General features: G+C 36.2%; 1 protein-coding gene across 4 annotated transcripts in view; it reads right to left on the bottom strand.

The window, feature by feature from the left end:
* LOC106131618 (PAS domain-containing protein cky-1) overlaps nucleotides 1-12,601 on the bottom strand; it is a 151,964-nt gene that overhangs the window by 5,956 nt on the left and 133,407 nt on the right. For all 4 annotated transcript variants that reach the window (XM_060949862.1, XM_060949863.1, XM_060949864.1 and 1 more), the window contains one exon: nucleotides 11,924-12,077. In XM_060949862.1, the coding sequence (XP_060805845.1) occupies nucleotides 11,924-12,077 (154 nt within the window). The remainder of the gene's footprint in view (nucleotides 1-11,923; nucleotides 12,078-12,601) is intronic.

Genomic DNA, 12,601 nt, shown 5'->3' with positions numbered 1-12,601 from the left:
CCGCCTACTGCAGTCTATATTTGCATTACAACGGGCATACAACCAATTTGCCTAAACGCCAAACGATAAAGCATTTAATTATTCGTAATAATAAATATCTGGCCGAGTCGATTGCTTACAATATCATTAAGTACATTCTACAGCTTGACAATGTCGGTATATGTTTTATCCTTGTTATGGGTTAGTTTTCTTGAGCTTAAAAGAACAGTATTAAACAATTAAGTACTTAATGTTTTTTTTAAATCAAGTATCATTAGCATAGAACGTAAAAAGCTGTTTGATACTAATCAGTTGTTTTTGTATTAATTGAAACAAACAAAAATCTCACTCTAATTTTGGAGGGATAGGCAGAAACTAGTATATTTTTCTAATTGCCGATGCATACTTCTTTTGCCTTATACACATTCGTACATTATTCTTCTCTTTTTCAAACTTTAAAATAACTCTAGATGAAGTTAAAAACGTTCATTAATACATAATACACCATCCCATCCATAAATAAAGTTTTCTATTTGAGTAAAACCCATCATGACATAGCCCTTTCGTAGCCCTTGTAGACAAAAGCTTTAACTCTTAGTAGGCGCTACTATACTAAATTTAAATTAATTTCAATGCACGAGTGGGTGACAGTACGGTTGACCTAACAATCAAGGCACAAAGGGCGAACCCTTAGGCACTTAGGTTTTAATCCGTGGCGCAAGTCATAAGAGGTTAACAAGATTCAGTGCCAACCGTGTCAGTATAAGCCGTAGAAGTAAGTATAAACTCGTCATATTTATGAGGCAGTAATAACCCGTCTTGTTCTTTTAAAAACTGCATACATACATACATACATATTGTCACGTCTATATCCCTTGCGGGTTAGACAGAGCCAACAGTCTTGAAAAGACTGAATGGCCACGTTCAGCTATTTGGCATAAAGATAGAATTGAGATTCAAATAGTGACAGGTTGCTAGCCCATCACCTAAAAAAAAGAATGCCAATTTTGTAAGTCTATCCCTTAGTCCCCTTTAACGACATCCATGGGAAAGAGATGGAGTGGTCCTATTCTTTTTTCATTGGTGCCGGGAACCACACGGCACTAAACTAAAAACTAACTTTTTATAAAAAGTTGTGTGATGGAAGATAAGCTGGTCCAAATTAAGTAAGTATGTTTTTTTTAAACTGCAATGTAGTTTCGGCTGATCATACATACATAAAATCACGCTTTTTTCCTGGAGGAGTAGTCAAACACTACATCGTTTCACTTGCCACGATCCCTGCTTACATTTTCGCTTCATCCACATTCATAACTCTCTTCATGCAAGCTCATCGGTTTCGGGTACTCTTAATCTGACCTTTCACCAGGACGTCCCTGATTTAATGTCAGAACGTACCCTACGTTCTGACGTACGCTAGATGAGTACGATTATACATTTAGTAGCCTTTCATGAACTATGAAATGAGTAAGTGGTGGGTTAGTAGCTTACCTACAGAATCTGATTCGTGTAACTTAGACCATATTTATTCACTGGTCTAATAAATCCGCTCTGCTCACAAGCTGCATTGTCCAGGGATTGCGTCATTTGTCACGGGGCTGACCGAGTGTCGCAACCTACTCATGTTACCAGCATTCTGTACTGTCTACTGGGTAACGAGCCACTTTGGAGGTTTGATTACCTTCTCTGTTTGAGTAGGATTAGCAGAGCATTGAATGAGTTAATATAATTGCAAACTTAAATAATACTATAAAAAGGGAATTTTAAATTTTTGATGCGCGATTGATGCAATTTCTCCCAGACAACCAGTGGATAAAGTCGAAATAAAAGTTATTACGAACGAACGAAGTAAACAAAATGTTTTGTTTCAAAATAAAATGACTGACCGTTTCGAAATTAAATTTAAAAAATATGGACTGGTAGTCAGACGCTTCTAAGATAGGTAGTCATTTAAATGTGATAAGTTGATGACAAAATATTCTAAACTTGATATTAGTCTGAAGCTTTGCTATCAAGAGAACTCTTGATAGAAAATTCTTGCGTTTGGGATGTCTAAGCAGTTCATTATTGCATCCAGTTGATCCAGTTTTTTGTTTATTAATTACTTATTAGCAAAAATCGGTAAATAAAATATGAATAAAGTTAATTATTATCTTCTTAATGTAGGTATTGTGACAAAAATACAAAATTAAATGTGCTAAGTCAATCTTAGCACTGATTTATTTATAAACAGCCTCCAACATTGTAATTTTATAGCTGATATACATGCACTACTTTATAGGCGGCATAAAAACGTTCCTCGCCTCACTTCGATCCCGTTCAGCGTAAATTGTTAAGTGAATCTGATACGAAGTTACGAGGACTATTTTAAATTTATTTATTGAGTGGTATAACCAAATATATACCGATAGATATATGTATGTATATATAACTAAGACATACAGCTAAACGTGGCATTTCAGTCTTTTCGAGACTGTTAGCTCTGTCTACCCCGTAAGTATATATGGACATGTGTATAAGTATGTGTGTTATTTCATATGTTCCGTGTCGTTGTCGCCGTGAAAAGGGTTACTACTGAAGTTTCTTTTTGTTTTTTTTATCTATTTATTTAATACCTTCTAATGTATTTATTACTGAAATTTAAACTTTAATAGTATATAATGGCCGACTTAAAAATTAAATGCCTGAAATAATAGTATTAACAACCGTTAATCCTGCCTGCAGTAACCATAGTTAATCATAGTAGAACACAGATCATCTCCGCCAAGCCAAGCAAAACATTATTAAAATATCACGCGGCACAAAATATTTCACTTTAAAATTATACTATTTCCCAACATTTTCTAGTCGGTATAGCTCCATCGATCACGTTGCCCGCTTGTTAAACTCCGTTTCTCACATAACAACAATAGCTGCGCGAGCGCATATTTCAAGCTATCCCGATGCATCGGATCGTTGCTGGCAGGGCCGGCACTACCATGCGAACAGAGTGGCTGCTTTAGTGCTGAAACACAGAGGGGCGCCTCAATTTTGTTATTGAATTATTCAAACTTTCATACACTTGCTTAGGAACGTACATTCCAAGTTTCAGCTCCCTACACCAGTTGTTCAATGTCATCAATATCTCAAAAATTGTACATTGTCATCAATGTCTTCTAAAGAAAGTGTTCTTCTAAACCATCAAGGACACTTTGTATTTGACTAAGCTATGAGCTAAACTTGTTAACATTTTGTATTAGCTCGAATACGATTACTTTATTTGCAATCTCACTACTTATTTTATTTTGGAACCATCATTTTTTTATTATTTTTACTTGTCTAGTTATTGTATTTTCTTATTTATCAATAATTTATAATTAGTCCTTTTTGTGCTTAATAAATTAAACTTTCTTTAGAAACATAGCGTAAGCTAATAATGTCTTCAAATTCAAGTTTAATATGCTTATTTATGCATTTTTTTTTCTTTAGGAAGTAATTTATAAGGCTCTTCCGAACTTTGTTTTTTAGCATTTGCCGCCACTTTGTTACCTATAAGAGGGCGTCATATTTGGCTAACGCTACATCGTTATGCTTCTCTTCGGCCGGCACTGGTTGCAGGCCGCCTCTTTCTTAATAAATCACTCCTTACAATATTTATTCGCCAGCCGTCACTATTGGTTCGAGGATTAGATTTTGATCGCGTACTTAGATGTTATTGGGTGTAAAGTTTGCCTTTTATAATGACTAACTACACCCCTTGGATTCGCTTGGTTTATCTGCGTAAAACAGATATTGAATGTATTGTAGATAAAAAGTAGAGAACGCCCTCGAGCCCGCATTACATAAGGAACCTACTAGCCAAATTTTAAAACTCTAGACTGTAAATTTGTTGATATGTCATTCAGTCAGTGCATTATTTTTTATATATAAATAGAATCAGGATGTTATCCCTTACGGGGTAGACAGAGCCAGCGATTTCGAAAAGACTGGAAGACCAAGTTGAAGTTGATGGAATTGAGATTCAAATTAGAATGGATGGAAATTCTTATGTCGGTCGAGAAACCTTTGACAGTTTACACTAGTTAACATGTCGGTACGTCATCTACTATTGATATCTCAATAGGGAAGTCTGAAATGACCGCGTTAAGTTATGGCCGCTATTCTTCAAAGTCGAACTAGCGGTTCGTTGAGGCTGAGCAGTTAATAGCAGCGCTTTGGGCCCAATTTGTCTCAGATTCGATGCTTGGCCGGTAATGTGCATAATCGGTTAAAAAAAGGTAAATTATAAACAACAATAGTTACAACGACAATTGCAATGAAGGTCAGGCCATTTTTAGTAAAATTAATGTGAATGAAACATTTTGATGAATTAGGTAGGTTCTCTCACTAAACTTAAAGAAAACGAAAACTTAATTGTGATTGATATACCTAAATCCGTATAATATTTTATTTCGTCGTCGGACACGGGAACCATCAAATACTTCATCATCATAATTCGTTATTAGACAAGTTATCGCGGTAATAAAAAAAGCAAGCAAAATGACAACCTCTTTTTTTAAATTTGATTCATATCTACCTAAAATGAAAAATAATTTATGATGAGTAAGTACGACTTAAAATTCAAAACTCTATCATTTATGACACTTGTATATACGAACTTATTATGAGGTCTTTTGGAAATAGATAGATATGTATATAGATACCTGAGTTGAGGGAGCAACTATGGGAACATGCAATAACAAGGAACCATAGATAATAATACCCAATACGTCACTGTATTCCGTACATTTGTTTTTAAACAAATGAAATTCTTCAGCAAATTAGCCTAATTATTGCAATTATAGATCAATTCACAATCGAAGGCTAATTTGTAATTATTGCTGTACCTACGTAGGTACTCTAGTGTATTTTTCAATTGGATTTCGTATTGTTTTTTTTCTCTTCTTTTATCTCCGTCTATTCCTGCTATTAGTAGTATAAAGGTCGAAAAGACTGACAATTTGTATACCTATTATTAATTACTAAATTGTAAAGTACTTATCCGAGGAGTTAGTGCGAGTTTTACTCGATCGAAACGCGAGTCTGTATGGAGTTGCATTAGTCCCATAGCGTTACCACTAGATGGCGCTTATCAAATCACATACAAATTCGCGTTTAATTGCTCGACGTTTTATTGTTTAATCAAGTAAAACTCGCACTAACCCCTCAGTTATGCTGTTTTAGCGGAACGAACTTTGAAGCCAACCCACACATAACACAACTTTATCCACTAGTCTTAAATTGAGATTTAAACATACTTAGTGGCATTTTGTTAGCCCATCGCCTAAAGGATACCAAGTTGTAGGAAAGTTACAATACAGGTTGACTTTTACAATATGTGCGAGAGGAGTTACAGCTGGAACAATACTTGATTTTTCTAAACCTGAATCTAAACAAAAAGCGTATCTACATGCCGAGAGATTAGGAAGAAAAAGATTTTTTTAAAGTAATTGTAATTATAAAGTTACAATGACTAGACATTAGTATTGTAATAAAATGACATACATAGGTACATTGTACATCATAGCCACAGACAATAGTCTTGAAAATACTGATCCACGCCACGTTCAACTGTTTGGCTTACTGATAAAATTGAGATTCATATAAAGTGACAGGATTCTAGCCTGTCGCCTAAAAGAAGAATCCAAAGTTATTAAGCCTATCCCTTAGTCGCCTTTTACGACATCCATTGGAAAGAGATGGAGTGGTCATATTATTTTTACTTATGGTGTCGGGAACCATACAAGCCACAAGTATCTTAAATTAATGCAAATTGATAAACCTCAAGTTGTGTTGCAACTTATTATTTGCAAAATGGTTAATAAAGTTGCAAAATAACAGTCTACATTTCAACAAATTCTAGTAATAATTACAATTATTATCCCACGGGTTGGTTCGTATCGAGACTGGCCATTAAAATTGATTTAAATCAATATTTCTATTTACCAACAGACGTTATAACCTAACAAATAATATACAAGTCCATTACAAAAACAATTTATTATGACACTATTATTTGGTATCGTTCGATATGGATATTTTGATGTACCTACATAAAAAATTATGTACACTACGGGCATTAGTTTTGATTAACGATCACAACTAACGTTAATTAAAATATTTAAACTGATGCCGTGCAAGTAATTTGTTTTAAATATTTGATGTATGAATTTTGATTAAGCTGATTTTTAGTTGAATCTATCCAATCATACATTTAATCATGTCTATATCCCTAGCGGGGCAGGCAGAGTCAGCAGTCTTGAAAGACTGACGGCAACTTGCCAGCCCATCGCTTATAAGAAAAATCTCAAGTTTATAAGCTAATCCCATATTCCCATAATTTTTTAATGTTTTTGATTGATAATACTTTGATCCAGATCAGCGTAAAAGCTTGAACGAGACGAGGTCACGTCTATTGCCTAGTCGCCTTTTACGACATCCAAGAAAAAAGGAGTCCTATTGTTACCGGGAACCACACGACAAGATAGAAAGTACAAAAAGTAAATTAATAAATCGCGAAGATCGAACGTCTCAGTATAACTCTTCAATTTGACGTCTCGCACAATAATTGCGAGGTCGGCCTTTGATGAAGTGATTCCACCCTCGATCGGGCGATTGAGGCCTTTCCATGTATTAATGGCTAATAGGAGATTCATTGGTACAGTCAAATTCATAATTATGTACACCTAAAGTGGAATTTATTTAAAGGCAAATTTGTTTGAGGTTTTTCACCTTCAAGAAACGTGGCTACTTCCGCACGAAGTTCCTTTTATAGGCACTATTGACAGCAAATTTGGGTACACGGCGACCTCTGCGGTCGGCCGTACGGAGGCACGGCTTTATTATAGCGGTATAGTGCTTTCCAACAAGTGACAGTGCTACGGTGCAATAATAATAGAATATGTGCGATAAAAATCACAACGGGAAATGGGCCAGTGATAGTGTTAAATGTATACTTGCCAACAAATAGTGCCGAAAACCTACCGGAATTTGTCGATTGTTTGAGTATTGTTAGTGCGATTATTGACGAATATGGAATTGATGCGGTGTTTATCATGGGAGATTTTAATGCGGATCCGGGTGAGTTGTTTTACGAAGAGCTTATTAGTATTTGTGATGACCAAATGTGGTCGTGTGTAGACGTGGATAAGCTGCGTTCTGACACATTTACTTTTATTAGTGATGTGCACGGAACACGCAGCTGGCTCGACCATTGTGTTGCTACTCACTCGGCTGCGCAATTGATTACAAAAGTTTACGTCTTGTATGACACTTGGTGGTCGGATCACTTCCCACTTATTGTACATTGTAATTTGAAACTGCTATCCCTCAAAGTAATGTTCAACTTGAAAGATGACAATAAAAATGTTCGGTGGGGTAGTAGAAGTGAGGAACAGATAGTACAATACACCTCAGAGAGTCATAAAAGACTGAAACAAATTGATTTTCCTTCAGATTTTGTTACATGTGCAAATCATTATTGTGGTAACCGTGGACACAGGCGTACGCTGGACAGGCTTTATTCCGACGTTGTGACCGCACTCCGCGAAGCTGCTGTGGTAGGTCGGGGCAGCGGGCGTGGGGGTGGGGGTGGTACGCGCATTATGGGATGGAACAAGCATGTCAGAGAGGCTCGCGAGAATGCCAGGTCTAAGTTTAGGGATTGGGTCCTATGTGGAAAACCGAAGTCAGGTATTGTTTACCAAGAAATGTATAAAAGTAAACAAATTTTTAAAGGAAGGTTAAAATGGTGTCAAAAAAAATCAGGACCGATTAAAAATGGACGCCTTAGCGGAAAAGTATTCCAAGGGCGACTTTCGTAGCTTCTGGAGTGACACCAATAAATTGAATGTACGACCTGGCCTTCCTGTGAGTGTCGCTGGTTGTAGTGATCCAAAGGATATTGGCAATTTAAAGATCACTTTTCAGTGCACTCACCGCTTGGTCCGCCGGGGGAGGTGCTCAATGCTGACCTAGGTAATAAAAAAGTGGGAACGTCATTTCTTGCAAAGACGTTGCCAAAGTAATAAAACTCATCTCCAAAGGAAAGTCTCCAGGTCACGACGGTGTCAGCATTGAGCACTTGCTGTTTGCTGGACCTCATATTAATAGGGTATTGGCTATGTTCTATTCTCTGTGCGTGAGCCATTCCTACCTCCCGGAAGATTTCATGAAAACGGTGGTAGTACCTACCTATAGTGAAGAATAAAACGGGTGATCTTACTGATAAAAGTAACTATAGACCCATATCTCTTGCTACCATTATAGCCAAGGTATTTGACGGGTTGCTTGATACACAGTTGGACAAATACATAGTGCTTCATGACAATCAATTTGGATTTCGATCCCGACTGTCGACTGAGAGTGCCATTTTGTGTCTTAAGCATACCGTTAAGTATTTATTATACTGCTCGTAACACTCCTGTTTACGGCTGCTTTCTCGACCTGTCACAGGCTTTTGACTTGGTGCGATACGACTTACTGTGGAGTAAACTAAGGAGCGTAAATCTGCCACCAGAATTTGTGAACGTCTTTCAATACTGGTACGCTCATCAAACTAACAGCGTGCGTTGGGCGGGGGCAATGTCGGATTCGTATGGGTTGGCTTGCGGCGTTAGACAGGGCGGGTTGACATCTCCCTCCCTCTTTAATTTATATATTAATGAGCTGTTGGCTGTCACGTTGACGGGGTGTGCGTTAACAATTTAAGCTACGCGGATGACATGGCGCTGCTGAGCGCGTCGGTTTGCGGTCTTAGAAAGCTTGTTGGGATTTGCGGGAGGTACGCGGGTGGCCACGGACTATTATACAATGTTAGGAAAAGTCAATGTATGGTCTTTGGGGCGGGTACTAAGTGCCCTAGGAATGTACCACCGGTTAAAATAAATGACACGTCTCTGGAGTGGGTTGGTCAATTTAAATATTTGGGTCACATTATAACTGCCAACCTTAGGGATAACGCAGACATTGACAGGGAACGGAGGGCGTTGTCAATTAGAGCCAACATGATTGCCCGAAGGTTTGCAAGATGTTCACAGCAGGTCAAAATTGCGCTGTTCAGGGCTTATTGTACGTCGATGTATACCTCAAGTTTGTGGGCTGACTATAATAAGAAAAATTACAATGCCCTCCGCGTCCTTTACAATAACGCATTTAGAGTGAAATTGGGACTGCCCCGATTCTGTAGTGCTTCGGGTATGTTTGTGGAGGCGCGAACGGACTGCTTTTATACAACTATGCGTAAGCGGAGCGCGTCCTTAGTGCGCAGAGTACGGGCCAGTTCCAATGTCATTTTAAACATGATCGCTGAAAGACTGGATTGTCCATACACCCAGCGTTGCTGTGAAAGACATGTCGCGGTGTCTATGCCGCTGAGGAGATATTAATGGACATCCTTTCATTTAATTATTTATTTTATTTTAAGCTGACATTTGAATTTATTATTATTTTATTTTAACTTATTTCATTTGTATTTTTATATTAAGGTTAATTAATTAATTTAAGTATAGACTGAATTTTATTTTTAAATTATGATTGCGATTTGATTTTTAATTTTATATTGATTTAATTTTATCTATTTGATTTTATTGAAAATTATATATGGATCTTTGTTGTCTGAAATAAATGAAATTTATTTATTTATTTTCAGAAGAACAATATGACGTTTACGAAGTGACTCAGTAAAATCAGCTATGAAATTTCACAGGAGAACGAAGCTCATTTTATGGTTAGTCTGTTTCTATATCTGACAAAAGTAAAAAAGAAAATAGATTAGAAATGAACGCATTATCGAAACCAGTGAATAGATTTTGGATAAATAAAAAAAAAATCTCGTGTTTTTTTTTCACATATCCATTTTTAAATAAAATTTATTTCCTTCCTCCAATGTTTGAGAAAATATTTAAAAGTAAATATATCCTATTACCTGACACGATTCATACATACATATAATAATATACATAAAATCAAATTATTCCCGGAGAGGCGGCCAGAGACTGCATCTTTCCATTGATAAAATAACATATTATTATCTAGATGCAGATATTAATGTATCTGACTGTACCCACAACGGCTATTAGGCCGTAGTTTGAGAGTGGTCAGATGATTTACTTGTCTGTGTTCAGAACGATTGAGATTTTACACGCAGTATGAGGTAAAGATACAATGAAGAAATATTATCGACCAGAATGATGGTTCTATGTAAATATTTTCTACTTTGATTTATCTATATGTGTTTAGTACACAAGGTAACTTAGTACATTAAAATACATACATATAATCACGTCTTTATCCCTTGCGGTGAAAATAGAGCCAACAGACTTGAAAAGACTGAAAGGCCACGTTCAGTTGTATGGTTAAATGATGAAATTAAGATTCAATTAGTGACAGGTCGCTAACCCATTGCCTAGCAGAAGAAGTTCGAGAATTTTGAATGAAGGGAATAAACATACTTCACTCATAGTCATAATGACTTCATAGTCATCATTCAAACATATTATATACTTCACTCATGTGAAGAAAAGGATCTTGGCATGTGGAAATTTGTACAAACTGGCTTCTTTTCCTTATTAGGAATTTGGATAAGTGAAAACCTTGTGGTCTTATTTATGGTTACATATTTCTTTTTTATAAATGTTAAAGTGGAAGAATTTTTGGTGAAAAAACTGTAATTTATTTTTATACATTCTAGGTCCCTGCCTATTTCAGGATTCCAATATCTTAAAGTCTTTGTTTAGGCAATAGAAACATATTATAAAATTCAACACAATCTAATCGTGTAAGGTTTCCCTTAGGAAATAACATTTGTAGTAACTTTCATATTTAATTGAGAGGGCAAAGGTGAGGTATCCCTCGGCCATAGTTCTGTGACATTTATCTTGTAACTAGACAATATTACAGACTCAAGCACAATCGACGAAAAGGAAATCTTTTATTTCGCGTCCCTGTGAAAATTTATACTGAAAGCAAATTACACAACTTCCAAAATAATTGGAATTTGTGGCTTTCTGCGTATTTAACCTCTTCGAATCTCTTAGTAATACGAGTAATAAAGTATTATGGGCCAAAAACATCGGTGAGGAGTATTTACGTTATACGTTCATACGTTACATACGTTACGTTAGGTGTTGCATACTACCTATTTGGCTAACTTGAAGCTTTTGTACAAAATTTAGCAATTTAGCAGCTAAAGCGTTACATAAATATGAGTGTACATATATATTTGTTAGGTATTACAAATATGTAATTCAACCCATGAATTCCTATTTTGGAAGTCTGAAGTAATTGTATGATATTTACAAGTGACGTTAATTTATGAGTTTACTAATGAAATTACTATAAAGATAGCCGCAGGCAGGTAGGCGGGCTTAGTTGTAAATTACACAATTATTAGCATAGGATAATTTTGTGTGACTGATTTATATATATTTATAGATAACACAAACTAACAGGTAGCTAGATTTACTGCAATTTTATCTCGATCACTGAATAATTGTGTGCCAAAGTCTACTTCAAACATTATTAACGTAAGGAATTTTGAATCTTACCAATTCGTGTGAATTTAAGGATTGGAATATATTATAAAAGTCGTAAATTTGTTTTTTTAAATTACATATGGGTGAAAATATCATTTCAGCAATAGAAAGCGAGATATTCGCGACAAACTAATTTTTATGATATCTTAAGACGCGGACACGATATCATATGTGACTTTTGAGACAATATTTATAACGTCAAAACAAAGGTTTATACCAATTTACAGCTTATTATCTCTCATTCCGAGGTTGACCCTTTTTTACCTAATATGACTAGGCTTAGACAGTAACAGTAGTCGTGGAGAAAAAACTCGCTTGATGGGTGCCAGAAACTGCGTTTGCCATCAGTACAATTGGACAGACTTTAGATGGTCAGTAAGGCAAAAACTAACCTGAGAGCCTGATTGGTGCACACGATGACTGGTCGCTGGGAGTTCTCCAGGTTATCCTTGAGCTGCAGCACAGCATGGACCCAGAGGAAGCCTCCAGCTCGTCGCTGAAGCCGGAGCAAGGCGATGCAGGACCGCTCTTGTTCCGACTGGGTTACTGTTGGAGAGAGATAGTTATAGTTTAATGAATAAAATTTTGAATTTGAATTATTCGTGAAGAATAAGACTGTGGAAGCGGCATCTGATTGTTTTCAACACCACTGGTCATGATAACGTTTTTTACATTGTATCTCAATTTTGAGTAGGTATTTCTTGACAGCAAAAGAAACAAATAATTGTCATACCTAAAGTTTAAGGCACAAGGTGGCATTTCTGTTGTGTTATTTTGTTCTGATTTCTATGGTTTTGTTTAGAGTCAGTTCCCGCAGGAATTTACAAAACTTTGTAAGTAAAACTTTTTGTAGAATATTTATTACTAATATGCCAATTTGCAGCAAAATCTGTTCAGTGGTTTTGGTTCTACTGAATAGAGAAATATCATTTAATCACAATCACGTCTATACCCCTTACGGGGTAGACAAAGCAACTTCAATCTTTTCAACAATCTTGAAATGATTGAAATGCCACGTTCAGCTGTTCGGCTTGCGATTGAATTAGTGATAGGCGATGGACTAGCAACCG

Source organism: Amyelois transitella, chromosome 20 (assembly GCF_032362555.1).
Source record: "Amyelois transitella isolate CPQ chromosome 20, ilAmyTran1.1, whole genome shotgun sequence".
Taxonomy (NCBI): Eukaryota; Metazoa; Arthropoda; class Insecta; order Lepidoptera; family Pyralidae; genus Amyelois; species Amyelois transitella.
The sequence above is the reverse complement of the archived record's forward strand: the minus strand, read 5'-3'. Positions and strand labels throughout refer to the sequence as shown.